The 15,317-nt window shown below is 41.4% G+C and overlaps 1 protein-coding gene across 1 annotated transcript; it reads right to left on the reverse strand.

Moving 5' to 3' along the window:
- Positions 1–13,534: 13,534 nt before the first annotated feature.
- GPR88 (G protein-coupled receptor 88) lies at positions 13,535–15,022 on the reverse strand. Its single transcript, XM_072127860.1, has one exon. It carries the CDS (start codon positions 14,923–14,925, stop codon positions 13,924–13,926), a length of 1,002 nt encoding a protein of 333 aa, XP_071983961.1. The 5' UTR covers positions 14,926–15,022; the 3' UTR covers positions 13,535–13,923.
- Positions 15,023–15,317: the final 295 nt, after the last annotated feature.

Below are 15,317 nucleotides of genomic sequence, written 5' to 3' on the forward strand. Positions count from 1 at the left end.
CAGGCTTCCACTTTACATTCTTTCGCTGTCGCTTTCATGCGACAGAAATCGGGGGCGGGCGATCCGACTGATTCGGACAGAGGATGGGGTTTAATTTGTAAAATTGTGTCGCAAGCCATGCACTTAAATACACCAGGAAGAAGAAGCTGAACTCCGGCGGACCTTAGTGGGAGTGACACATGCAGGATATCGGGCGCACGATCTACCTGAACATGCAGGGACGGGTAAGTAAATGTGCCCCACTATGTTGGATAAGGTGCAGAGACTCAAACCCACTAAGTGCCAGACTTTTGCTTGCACCCAAAAAAGTAGCAAGTTAGAGACAAATGTAATAACGGCACAAAAAAATTGCGCAAAAATGGCAAAAACTATCTTCAAAATTATAAACAATGTCCCCCTACATGTCTTTTCTCTGTCATAAGTAAAAGTGATGACTCAACATGGAAATGTTGTGATAGCTTAAATGGAAATTTGTTACCTAATATTTTGTGCCATAGGCAATATGTGGCAAGCAACAGGCAATTGGCAAGGAGCATCAGCCATAAACATAGTTATGTCATGTGTCCTTTCTGCAAAGTTTGCCTTTCACTGACAATAACAAGTCAAAAAATGCTTAGATAGAAAACTCTAAAAGATTCCTTCTTTATCTCTATTCTAAAAAGCACCAAACGTAGTGGTTTCAATTTCATAAGGACAAAAAAATGTACAACGTGTACTGTATATATCAAAATAATGGCATATAGAGTGTACAGAAAGTATTCAGACCTTTTAAAAATTTTCACTCTTTGTTTCAACACAGCCAATTGGTAAGATTAAAAAAGTTTTTTTTTCTTATAAATGTACATTGTAAAACCATTCTTGATTGAAAATAAAGAAATGTAGATATATTTGCTAATTTATTAAATAAGAAAAACTGAAATATCTCATGGTCATAAGTATTTAGACCATTTGCTGTGACACATATTCTCACATAACTCACACACTGTGTTTAATAAATATGATTGGACTTGGTAAGGAAAGACACACACCTGTCTATATAAGACCTCACAACTCACAGTGCATGTCAGAGTACATGAGAATCACGAGGAACTGCCCAAGTACTTCACAGACAGAATTGCGGCAAGGCACAGATCTAGCCAAAGTTACAAAATACAGTGCCTACAAGTAGTATTCAACCCCCTGCAGATTTAGCAGGTTTGATAAGAAGCAAATAAGTTAGAGCCTTCAAATTTCAAACAAGAGCAGGATTTATTAACAGATGCATAAATCTTACAAACCAAAAAGTTATGTTGCTCAGTTAAATTTTAATAAATTTTAAACATAAAAGTGTGGGTCAATTATTATTCAACCCCTCAAACCACCAGAATTCTGTTTGGTTCCCCTAAAGTATTAAGAAGTAGTTCAGGCAAAAAGAACAATGAGCTTCACATGTTTGGATTAATTATCTGTTTTTCCAGCCTTTTCTGACTATTTAAGACCCTCCCCAAACTTGTGAACAGCACTCATACATGGTCAACATGGGAAAGACAAAGGATCATTCCAAAGCCATTAGAGACAAGATCGTGGAGGGTCACAAGGCTGGCAAGGGGTACAAAACCCTTTCCAAGGAGTTGGGCCTACCTGTCTCCACTGTTGGGAGCATCATCCGGAAGTGGAAGGCTTATGGAACTACTGTTAGCCTTCCATGGCCTGGACAGCCTTTGAAAGTTTCCTCCCGTGCCGAGGCCAGGCTTGTCCACTGGTGCAATAAATACCACTATTGAAACCTGGAGTGCTGCTTCCTCGCTTTTGGATTTACTTGTGTAAGGGTCTTTTTGAGCCAGAGTCCCTGAAGCGTGCACCCACACGGATCTTAATCCAATTTATCATTGTGCTACTCCTCCAACTTCTCCTTTACTTTGTGCCTTGGACTTGGCACATATAGGCATATATATATTGGCATATATAGTGCTGCAGCACAGACTCCGTGACCACCGCTGGTTGCGCTATTTAGCTAGCCGTCCACCTGCCTCTCCAGCACTGTAGCCGGCTATTTAATTATAAGGAGCCGAGTCCTCCACTCACAATGTCTGCTGAGTCGCATGACGTGCAGAGGGGCTCACCAAGTCTGGTCAATGATACTGCACCTAGGTGACTAACAATGCATAACGCATCACTCCATCATTGGGGACCGCTTGTGCGGTTAATTTCTTGCTGTGACCATACAGAACGACCTACATAGTAAGCAAAAGGAGACTCAGAGAAAGGGAAAGGGGAGACAAGAGAAGAATATTTATAGCTGAATCACCAATTTATTGGCCATTAGTTTTGACATTCTAAAGGTACAGTCTATATGCCAAAGGAAGGGAGACGAAGATATTCAAGTTGCATGATGATCTTCCAACTCTGTTAATGTTCCCTTAAGGAAGGATGAGTAGTCGCATTAAGAGGGACATCAGATATAGTAGAATTATGATTATAAATCATTCGAGTCCAGGATTCGGACTCTGATGGATACATGCCTGGGTCGCACCCTTTCTCTATAAGAAACAGGCATAATTGGTGGAGTCATTTAGGCCTTGTGGTATTTCCGTGGCCATTACACAAATCCAGCGGGACTCCCTTTGTGTGACCAAACGATCAAAGTCTTCTTCTTCTTATTGGGGGTGTCACTGCTTCAATGCCCTGAAACTTAATACACATTAGGGGTCATTTACTAAGGGCCTGAATCGCTCTTTTTCGTCGGTTACCTGTTTCGAAATTACCGGTTTGCACCCGACGGATTCTGAAAAACCGCAGAATTAAAAAAAAAAATGTGTTGCTTGACACGCGCTTACCTGCACCCAGGATAGGATGTGAACTCCGGTGAACTTCAGCGCAGCAGCGACACCTGGTGGACATCGGGCGTACTACCTTAGTGGACCCGAATCCTCGACGGAGAACACACCGCTGGATCGCGACAGGACCGGGTAAGTAAATGTGCCCCATTGGGTAAATGTGCCCCAAGGGTGCTACTCCCTTATAGTTTTTCCCACATATTGGGATCCACACATACAGGTCAATAGATAGATAACCCCTCTGCTCTTGCAGTAAATGAACTGTTAGTTTCTGTAGGTATGTCCCGTAACATTGCTCGTGCATGTTTTGCTGGGAAGAATCGATTGGTAAGCTGTGCAGGAGCCACACTTAAAGGTTCCACATGGTGGTTTGGGTAGCCACGTCTCCAAAGCCACGGTTCCATATGGCTATGGACTAGTTTGTCTCTCAAATTTCTGCCCCTTTGATATTTACGGTTGCGGTTGCCAAGAGGTTAAAAACAATAAAGTTAATAATGCAACAAAATTTATTAAGATATTGTAAAGGTTACAGGTTGTCATAGCGATACAGCCCCTGGAACACAACTCGGCAGGGCATAAGAGTAGGTTCTTAAGCTGTCCAGGCGCTGAAACATTGAAATAAAATATCACGTGATGGATGGACTGGTTCACCAATTCGTTTGTGGCTTTTGGGCAGGCAGGAAGTCAGTTTTTCTTTGCACTTCAATAAAAAATTGCCGAAAGGATGTATGAATCTGCAACTTCAAATATATTGGTAATCCAGTGTGTTCACATAAGGAGTAACACAAATTCTTCATTTTCAAGAAGTATTCCCCTCTGACTTTGACCTTTTCATACATGTAAGATGGCCTACCTGCTCTGTGCTTATCAATCAAATGTATCTGCTGATTTCATGGATGTGCCTGGGGTAAATGGGGATATCCACAGAGATTCTGCTTCAAGGGGTTTTGATTTTGTGTACAGATTGTGAGAATGTATTCAGAACTTGCCATTGTGATTTTTTTTCAGATAGAAATCTTGTTTGTATGGCCTTGAGTGAAGAATCTTGCTCTTAGCAAAACATCAGTTTATACAATAGAACGAAGGTTAAAATGAAAGAACTTGATGTTCCAAAATAATGGAACCATTACAAAAATTGCAGGGATGGCAATTTTGTTGAGAAATAATAGAAGATACAATTGTGAAATAATGCATTTTTGTTTTGATATTTTATTTGGATTCATTCCAGTTCTCAAATTACTATACAAACAGCACTATATAGAAGTCTTACAATTACATCCATACCAATGTTTCTTACTGAAGACTGTATGCACACTAGGTATGTTATTATATACATTCACCTATAAATATATACACATTGGGGCATATTTATTAGGTCAGTGGTGCAGAGGCCCTGAAATAATAATAATCGCAAATGCTAACCTATTGCTGGCATTAGCGACTATTTGCCCCAATCCTCCACCTTCCCGCCAGTGGGGCATGAAGTCGCGGGCGTGGCTGGCCCAGCGGAGGACGCTGCCGACCGGTAGTGGGCCGGCGCGGGGCGATACTGTCCCCACTCCCTGCCTGGCGTAGGATAAACACGGCACAGCCTCCTGCCCCGATACATCAAGAGGCTTCCAGTGTTCTTGCTCCGTGTGCCATTTTCATGTTCCTGCTGTGAGTTCCAGGGTTCCTTCCAGCGCTGAACTCCCGCTGTCATCCTGGGCAGGTCGCACCGGTGGAATGACCTGGTGGCACCCCGCCGCAGCAAGGATCTGGTGAAGGCTAGGTGCCAATTAGACTCCGGTCCCAGGTGTTGGCTAGTACCATCTCCCACGGTGGTCCAGAGGGTCCACAGACCCATTCACAGACTCTGTACCCTGACAGTAAGATCTGGCCATGGACCCCACCAAGGAGTCACCTCCGGAACGGACTGATCTTTGCAGCGTTGTTGCCCGGCAGTCTCAACAGATTGCTGCTCAAGGAGAACTTCTAGGCAAGGTTGCTGCCGCACTTCAACAGCTGCTTGACTTCCAGCAACAGGTTCCTGTGACTTTTCCGGTGACTTCTTCCCCAGAATGTCCTCTGGCAGCAGAACCAAGGTTTAGACTTTCTATACCTGAAAAATTTGATGCCAACCCCAAATTGTGCAGGGGCTTTATCACCCAGTGCTGCTGCATATCAAATAGATGCCACCCAGTTTGTCTCTGAACGCTCCAAAGTGGCATTAATTGTCTGTTTGTTCTCTGGGAAGGCCCTGGCCTGGGCTACTCCTCTTTGGGACAGAGGCGATTCAGTCACAGCCACCCATGCTGTGTTTCTGTTTGAGGAACCTGCATGTGCCTCCTCAGCCAAAACTGCATTGCTGAATCTGCGCCAAGGAGACTCATCAGTGGGCTAGTATGCAGTCAAGTTCCGCACCCTGGCTTCAGAGCTCTCCTGGAATGATGTGGCCTCGTCAGCAACTTTCAAAAAACAAGTTTACCCAGGTTAAAGACGCACTGGCTGCACGTGATGTGCCAGCTACTCTCAGTGGTCTCATCACCCTGGCCACTTAGATAGACATGTGCTTCATGGAGCATGCTGGAGAACTGCACCATGAGCAACCACAGGCTCTGCTACCCCGCATACCTCGCTACTTCATTCGCTACTTAATTCTTCCGGCCTCCGGACGCACAGTCTGAAGTGGAGACTATACAAGTCGACACAGTCCATCTCACCACCAAGGAATGCTCCAGTACTGTGTCTATGTACTTGGTCGCATTTATCTTTCCTTCAATTGCAACCAGTCATCCTGTACCTGCAGCTGAAAACCACCCCCATAACACGATGCTGCCCCCACCATGTTTCACTATTGGGATTGTATTTGGCAGGGAATAAGCACACACATACAGTATAGAATTTACGCCAAAAAGTACCATCTTCATTTCATCAGACCAGAGAATCGTATTTCTCATGGACTTGGAGACCTTCATGTGTTTTCTTGCAAACTGTATTTGGCTTACATATGTCTTGCATTGAGGAGGGAATTCTATCAGCACACTCTGTCACAAAGCCCCGACTGGTTGCAGTGATTTTTGGAACTGCAGTTGACTTTTTGGAACTCTTTCCCATTTTCCTACTGCAGTTCTGCCCAACCGTAGTGATCTTGGGGTTCTTCTTAACCTTTCTCCCACAATTCTTTAGTTTGGCTAGACACAATTCTGTCTCTGAGTTCCTTGGGCAGTTCCTTGGACCTCATGATTCGCATGTGCTTTGACATGCACTGTGAGCTGCGAGGTCTTATATAGATAGGTGTGTGCCTTTCCTAATCAAGTCCAATCAGTTTAATTAAATACAGCTGGACTACAGTGAAGGAGTAGAAGTATCAAGGACCATCAGAAGGAAATGGACAGCATATGACTATCATAGCAAAGGGTCTGAATACTTATGACCATGTGATTTTTAGGTCTTTCTTGTTTAATAAATTAGTAAAAAATGTCTACATTCCAAGATGGGGTGCAGAGTGTACATTAATGAGCAGAAAAAAATTACTTTTTTAATCTTAATAATTAGCTGCAATAAAACAAAGAGTGAAAAATTGTGTGAATTGTATCTGAATAGTTTCCATACCCACTCTACTTACTTAGCACCCAGGATGGTTTCATCCTATCCACACGGTAGAATTATCCATGGCTGCTTTTATTTTATCCAATATTTTGACAAAGATTTTTTACTAGAAAAAAATGTCTCATCCACAAATGACATTTCTTAATCTAAAAGATTTTAACAAGAACAATCATTCATCCTCTGCCCAGTGTCAATTGTAATGGCAGTTTGAAGGATTGTATCTGTATGCCTGCGTATACATAATGATTGTTCACTAGATGATTGTTCATTGAAAGGCAGATCAAGCCATCAATCTGATTCTGTCTAATGTGCATGGCCATCTGGGATGTGTGTAGAAACCACTATACATAGGGGCCCTAATATAACAAAATATTACTTCCCATGTCCCAACTGTATAGGCCCAGGGGGCATTTATCATTGCTTGTACACCAGTTTTGTTGTAGGTAGGCTGAGAGAAGGGAGGGGTGGGTAGTGAGCTGGCTGACCTGACCTACATCCTGACCTGTTAACTATAGCTTAGTTTAGTAGAATTAAACTGGTCTCTGGTCAGACCCTCTTACTATATTCATTGTGATGTAAGCAGCAGGGTGAGACATCAAGAGCTGGTGTATGTAATGTAACTTTCTTGTCTTGAAGATGCCACATGTCCATGTAGTGATCAACAGGGACATTGCAGAATCTTGAACAGAGCAGTGGAGTGTTCGGGAGAAAAATGTAAGTCAGTTATTACCCTGAAAACCCGAATTTAATACAAAAGGCTTACTCACCTTAACAACTAAGTATTTAGTCCAGAAAGCAAAATTAAATGAAGGTTCATTCATTGATTGATTCCTTTAGCATTTACTATTTTGATCATTGATTTCCTAGTATTTGTGACAAGCATTTTCCTCAACTTTGATAGGAAAGAAGATGATATTGCTTTGTCGAAGGCCCAAATTTATTAAAGCCCCTGTGCCAGTTTTTTTATCTGACTTTGCACATTCTTTTAGTGCAAACTGCATACAACGACACATATGTGCACTATTCCAGATGCAACGCAAATTTCTGCACAGGAAGGGGCGTTCTGGTGCACAGCCGGAGCCGTCCGCCACATTTATCATGCAGTGTCCCACAGAATTTTGTCACAAGACCTATGTTAAAGGTGCACTCTGCTGGAGCTCTTCACACTACACAGAATTTTTCTCCATTTTTCCAAAGTGAAGTCTTGTTCAAATATTAATTTCCTTTGACTTTTTGGCAAGCAGACAGCTAAATGAGTGGCAATTAGCACGGATCTCCTACAAATGAGAGGACATAGTCGGGGAGGATTTCTTGGGAATTTTTTGTTTCTATCTTTAGTTTTCCTTTAATAAAGTTGTCTTCTCGGATGTTACTACAGTGCTTTATTGTATCAATCAATGTGTGTTCCTTAATGAACAATTCGACACTGTTTTACCAGACATAGCTGAAGCCTCCAGACTGCTGTTACTTCTGGCACACAACCAATGAACAGCTTCAAGCTTGGCTGTCATTCCCAGATGTAAGCCTGTCTAATGATCATCTGCTATGATATTTCACATTGCAAAAAAAGGCATAGGTCATATTGATTATTTATAGGAAAATTACACTTTTTTAATCACTCAAACACTAATCATGAAATATTTTTTTTTTTATGACTGTATAATTTAAAAAAAATTACCATCTTTAAAGAAGACCTCTACCCGAATAAGCAGCTCTCTAACCCTACGCCAGTAATAGCAGCGTTAAACTGCCAGACACTGCATTATATAGGTCTTCAGAACGCCAGACCAAGCTTACCACAGTCCAAGCAGGAAGTGACTGCCGCATGATGCCTGGCACTCCCCTCTCTTCAGCTTCTCCCCCGGACTGCCCCTCCCATACCATAGGCCGGCGGTGACTTCCAGGCTTTATGTGGCAGTCACCGCATCCCCGGACCGCCCCCTCGTGAATATGCTGGACTGCTGTGCTTTATCGGCATGTTCCAATAAAGCGAGCAGTTTTACACTGCTATTACTGGGGTAGGGCTAGGGAGCTACTTACTTTAGTAAGCAGCTCCCTGAAGCAATATTCGGTTGACAGGTGCTCTTTAAGGAGGAGAAGAGTGTGAGGTGTCCATGACCTATTGTAAGTAGTATATCGCTGTCTTAGCTGCTTAATATTATACGGGTGTGCCACATACATAGCTAATATTTGATGGCTATAAAAGTTAAATTATTGGACCATGCTGAGGGTAACCAGGTTACCAGGTTATCATGTATATTGATATTAATAGCCACTGTGCCACTAAATAGATTTGGATTAGGACTATTCCATATACTGTAGCACGGCGGGCACACGGTGGCTCCGGGGAGAGGAGGAGGGAGCTGCTCACCCCTGCCCGTCTCCATAGAGTAACATTGCGCATGGCCACGTATTCCGGAGAAAGATAGGACATGTCTATATGGTACTTTGCCCCATGTGTGCTGCACCGTACCGCTCACGTAGGCCGCAGTGCGCCAATTGCCGTGTATGGAGGATGTATATAGGCCGTATGTATGGCGGTTGTATATACATCACCCATACGGCCATGTGATGTAGCCTAAGGCCTCATGCACATAAACATGTTCTGTTTGTGGGCCTGTGGTCTCTTCTTTGCAGCCTGTCTCTCATCAGGTTGTAAGTGTTGCTCACATGCAAATGACAATTGAAGAAGACTGCCTGAGCCACAAACTTGGGCAGGAATAAGACCTGTTCCATGGTTTGCAGCCCAGACAGCCGGCTCATGCACTGGGCTGTGGGAAAGAGCCCACAGAAATAAATGGTGGATGTGCTAGCAACTGAAACAATGGCTAGAAAAAAACTCCCAAACAAAAATAATCTTGGAGTCCTGTCAGTAACTTTGGTTTTTACTTTTGACTAATACGGGCCTTGTAGCCCGACAGTAACCGGCTTCCTTGATCTCGCCTTGCACCAGGTTTTTTTTAACTCTGTGAGCCAGGAATACTTACCTACAAAGCAAGAAGGCATTCACAAGATACATCCATCAAATGCATCTATAATAAACTGAATGGTTTACTACATAATCTACTGATATTAGTGTATAATATACTCTCTCTATGAAGTACGTTGAGGGAATTCTGTCAAAAAATGCTCATGTAGGGCCTGGGGGCCGACCTAAATGTGGGCCATGAGTATATTTACCTGTGGGCCAGCCTGAACAGTTGAGAATGCCAAATTACCCGGATTTATGTATACTGTCCCTAGTACTATTGCAGTTTCACAGCTTAGATGTGTAAATCTGTGATTTGGAAGATAAATAATTTGTGCCATTGAAGACTATTATTTTTTGTTGCTTAGTCGATAAAACAACATCTTCTTTTTCTCTTACCTGTCAAAAATGTGATATCTCTCGGAGAATAATGATAAAGAATAGCTACTTGTCCACTTGAACTATGCTTTAGACCAGAATTAGTTACTGACAATGCAATTTACCTTTCTGAATGTGTCCAGGGCAGGGTGAGCCGGTAGTTAGAAGCATGCTGTAAGAAGCATTGATTGTCTTGATTTCACTGGCCTGCCCCCGCAATATATTCCTAAGAAATTCTCCAGCGAGGAACAGAACACTTTGTACACAGCAAGATGACAGGTGACTGCTTCTGTTTCCCATATACTACCTCTCAGTCACTGTAGCCCACAGATTACAGTCCGCCCTGCTTACCTGAACATGATACAATTTATGAAATGTTATCACTAAAATGTTTATTTCAGTGCTTTAAGAAAAAAAAACACAAATAAAACCAAGTAGTGTACATTTCTTAATCAGTTTCAAACCACTTACACAGCTGTGCAATCCCCTCCCCCCAAAAAAATTATACACAATCAATAAATCCTCATAAGATTGCCTGTCTAACACCAATCCAAATCTAGCATCAAAATCCATCATGATAAACCATGTCTTCCTAAAACATATATACATATATATAAATATAAATAGTAATTTTATTTAAAAATGAAAAATAACTGGAATGTCCAAACTGCCGCTTCTTCTCCATTTTGTGACCCAAAAAGTCATATAAAGGTTGTACAGTTCTCAAAATGACATAAATGAAGATGCTGTCTTATTACAAGAAAAAACACATAAAAAGCTCCACAGACTGAAGTATAAAAAAGTTCTGGGCATCAGACTATTTTTTGCCATATATTTAAATTTTTTTAGATATATTTAGACACAACAACAATATAAATTTGGTATCCCCATAATCATACTGGCCTATAGAATAAAGTATATATGCTATCTGGACTGCATAATTAAAGCCATAAATGCAAAGCCTGGTAGAAAATGGTAAAACTATGTTTTTTGGGGGGATTTCTACCTCTGCAGCTTCCCAGTAAATTGCACAGAATATAGAATGAAGCCACTAGTAAGTTCAATTTGTCCTGCAATAAGTACTAAGCCCCCATACATCTTCTCTTAATAGAAAAAACAAAAAAAAGTTATGGCTTTGAAAATCTGAAAATGGCCTAGTCCTTCAGTGGTTAAATTGGGGGTCATTTATCTTTAGTCATGACATTTGTGTTTTTCTCTGCTTTTTCTGGGTTTTGGACTTGTTTGATTTATCTTAGATTCATCTAACCTTTCTAGGTGACTGGAAAAGTTGCAAATTTAGGTGCAAATATACAAATGTGCCCAAAAAAGTTACAAATGTAAAAGACAAAATAGAGAAAATCCAAAGATAAATGACCACCAATGTTTCATAAACCAGATGCAATGTCCATATTAGAAAAAAATTAAAAAAAATAAGTTCATTTTTATAAAGGTACTGGCCCAAATATATTCAATCAATCCAGCTCACCTGGCGTTGCACAGTTACAAAAGGCTGAAGTGCTGACAGGACACAAACAATGAACCAGCAAGTCCACTGGGATGAATTCTCAATAAATCTTTGTTTCTTTATTTCTTCCTCATAAAACCAGTAACAGACAAATAGGCAACATCAGAGAGAAGTAGATCCACAAATATTACGCGTTTCGAGTCCTTGCGACTAAGAGTTCTTGATTAAGAGTCGCAAGGACTCGAAGCGCGTAAGATGTGTGGATTTACTACTCTCTGATATTGCCAATTTGTCTGTTACTGGTTCTATGAGGAAGAAATAAAGAAGCAAAGATTTATTGAGAATTCATCCCTGTGGACTTTCTGGTTCATTTTAACAAGCTTCTCCGCACTGTGCATTAGTTGCGCCACATTATTTTTACACACAGGATTAATAAATCAGGTCAGTCTTCAGGATGTGCACACAGTTGCACCTTTTTTTCTTGGTGCACTTGATTTCATGCTGTTGCGATAGAAATGTATCCCATATTAGTTATAAATGTGTTGAAAACTAGAAACAGACACCACCACACCCCTTTAGGTGCACAGTATTAAAAAATTTCGGAAAAATGCAACCACGACACAATTGTGTCTTACAGACATAATAAAAGCACCAAAGACACTTTTTTATACAAACCAAGACAAAAAAACTGCTGCAGACGCAATAATATATCTGCCACATTGTGTTAAATAATTATTAGCATTTATTAACATTTTTTGGCATTGTCATTTCCTTTTTATCCTAACAAATTCAATTTATTTTAGAATCCTCCTTTTTTGTTGCAAAAGCATTGCCTTTTCTGTACTCTATGAGCGGCTTGTGCACCAAGGCAAACAGAATCACAACTTCATGTGATCAAAGTTTGTGCTTCTCTTACTTTCTCCATGTCAACTGAAAGCAGTTCTGACAATGACACATTCCTGATAATTGAGCAGCCGCTGGGATCCTTGCAGTGTTGTCAAATGTTTACGATCCTCCTTTTCTTCCAATCATTGGGGCACATTTACTAACAACAGTGCAGTCTAAACGATGTGCTATTTAAGTATTTAAGGCGCACGTTCTTCATGAATCTGGTGCCTCCTGCACTGCTACGACAGAGTGCACCACTTTTTTTTTTTTTGGTGCATCTTTAACATAGGGGGGCTCATTTACTAAGGGTCCTGCTGCCGCATTTCTGCCGGGTTTTCCGACTTTTCAGGCATCACGCCGCGTGGACAGGTATTTAGAATGGGATTGTGTCACACACGATCGGATTTTGGCGCATTGGTGCCAGCTTTCATGCATCAGAAATCCAATCCGTGGGACAATCCAACAGATTCAGACTGAGCGTGGGATTTAACAACTAAAGCAACTAAACTGACATCACATTACAATAAATACCTTTCATCATGGTTAAAAATGAGCTTCCAGAAATATTGTAATACAATAAAGCACAATATAAACAAATGAATACTTTAAATGTATATAACATTAAAACCTAGAAATGGGTTAGTGTATGGGTAATTGCTTCTGAGGTCCCACAACAGGCACTGTGCATAAAGTATACACTCTAAACTTTCATACCACGTTAAGTCCGAAGAGCGCTTGTCAATACATTCCGATTGTCTTTTTGGAGAACATAGTATCTTGTCAGAATTTATGAGTGAGCTATTGCAGGTATCCATGTATGAATGATATATCTAGCATTTTAAGGCAAGTTTGAGTGGTATAGGTATACCATATATTATTCACAGTTTCGAGACAATGTACACATCTAGAGCTATTATTGTAATTTGGGGTAAACACTTATTTGCAATATTTTTTTTAAATTGCATCATTTGGCTTCCGCAGCAGCTACACCACAAAACTAGCTGCAGAATGCATGGTAATCCATTTTATTCCCTTGCCTTGATCTGACCGATCCTTCTCATAAACTGATGAGCTTAGAAGAACGTTCAGGTGAGGTCAGGGAAGACATGCCCTCTATACGGGCGATCTTAAGGGTAATCTGAAGCTGACTGGCCAGTGCAAAACATAGCAGCTGCAGATGCCAAATGAAGAAAAATGGAGAATAAAAACTAATTACAAAACTATTCTTATCCAAAAACACATGGGAATTCATTACAAGAAAACATGTGTAAAAAGTGTAAAAATCCTTTAAAATTTCCACAGTAATATTTATGGCAATCTTTTCCATTAGAACATTTCAATCAGAAGAAAATGCATCTTCTTAGCAAATCCATTTTTTCATGCTGTCTGTTCCTGTCACGAACACATTATTATTCTCTGCTGTTTTTAATGCTGGCTCTAGCAACATGAAAAAAAAATCAGATGTTGTAGAACACATTTTTTTTCTTTTGGCAAAATTCATAGATGTACTGCACAGTCTGTTTACTTAACTCTTTTTCTCAGAAATTCTCGACTAGCAGCTTCTGCAGATAATACAATTTCAACCTGTGTTGCCCACTGAGGGCTAATTTACACCGGCCCATGGAGCAGAGGGGGGGGGGGGGGTGAATGCAGTATGTTTCCATAGAAACCATCAATACAAAAGTGAGGAGAACAGAGGCCATACATAGTCAAGAGCTAGCTTTGATTTCTGAGTCAGATGCCTTCCCCCATAGTCTGTGTAGTATTTGTCCCAAAGGATAAGGTGAGCTCTGGCAATATCATGAATGAAGCGAGCCTTATGACTCATTTTGGGAAATAGTTTGCACTGCAGGATCAGCACTGTTTCCAGAGCTTTTCCACAGTTCTCCTCCAACAACAGCTCGGAAGGACCGTCTAAACTCTTCATTCTTCCAGGTGTAGATGAAGGGGTTAAGCACAAATAGAAGACAAAGTAAAAGCCAGCTGCCTGTCTCAATACCTTGCGGCAGAGGTTGGAACAAGCCATACAGGACTGACCATGCAAATGGCTCTGTGGTTAATGTGAAAACACAACAGACAATCAGCACATACAGACCCAACCGTTTGTCCTTACGAGGGCATGAGCAGGGCAGGTTGTGGACCACCTGGAAGTTCAGAACACTCACTCTCTTCAGGCTGACCTGTACTTTTCGGAAAATGCGAAAATAACAATGAAAAAGGATTACTGTTTGGCTTAAAACTGTGACCGCAGAAAGGATGGCAGTGTACGAACTGGAGGCTGGGACCTCATGCCCCCAAAACACATAAAGTCTAAGTTTAGGGCAGTGAAGGCTTATTTCATAAGGTCGTTGTCCAAATAGCCAAGGGAGTAAAAAGGCAAGAGGCATTACCCATGCCATGGCAATCATCCACTCTGTGTTCCTCTTCTGATACACAGTATGGTACACTGTCGGCAGTTTGGTGATGAGCACAAAACGGTTCAACGCAATGAGAGAATGGGATAATAAAGAGACGGTCATCCAAAGGAAAAAGACCCCCTCCATGAATACCCTGTAAGTGGGGTTCTCCTGGCGACCAGTAGAAATTAATATGGCTTCTTGAGGCATCCAAAATGCACAGACTAGGAGATCAGAAACACAGCCATTTACAATGAATGCATTACTAGTTGTCTTGAGTTTCTTGAAAGAGCAGACTAGGTAGATAACCAAAACATTGGCCAAGGTCCCAGACACTGAATACACTGAGTACGCAGCAGCCACCAGGACACGTGTCCCTAGAAGTCTCTCACAATCGTCTGGGGGAGCGGTGATATTGCTCATCCTGTAGAAAATGAAGAAGCCATTCCCAGAACAAATGTGCAGGAGGCAGGTGAAATGGGAAAGTGCATGTGTGAGAAGGAGCAACAGAGTGAAGCAGGCGGCGAGAGAGGGAGAGTGAATATGAGATTGAGGAGGGAGGGGTGACACGGCTGTGACAGCTCTCCGTGTTATACTCTCAGCTCACTTCACGTCTTTGTGACATTATACTCCTGGAAAAAAGCTTTTGTAATGGATTATTCAACAGGTTGTGAGGTAGAGAATGGGGAGTCGATACTGCAGTGAATGTAAAGTGGAAGCCTGTTAGTTATGTGTTTCTCCATGAAAATATGTATAAAAGTGGGAAACTGCACATTACAGAGAAATATTTCATCTCTAAAAGGTCTAGCAATACA

Source organism: Engystomops pustulosus, chromosome 10 (assembly GCF_040894005.1).
Source record: "Engystomops pustulosus chromosome 10, aEngPut4.maternal, whole genome shotgun sequence".
NCBI lineage: Eukaryota > Metazoa > Chordata > Amphibia > Anura > Leptodactylidae > Engystomops > Engystomops pustulosus.

Coding starts and splice junctions, on each gene's coding strand:
- GPR88 (XM_072127860.1), bottom strand. CDS start 14,925: ATGAGCAATATCACCGCTCCCCCAGACGATTGTGAGAGACTTCTAGGG.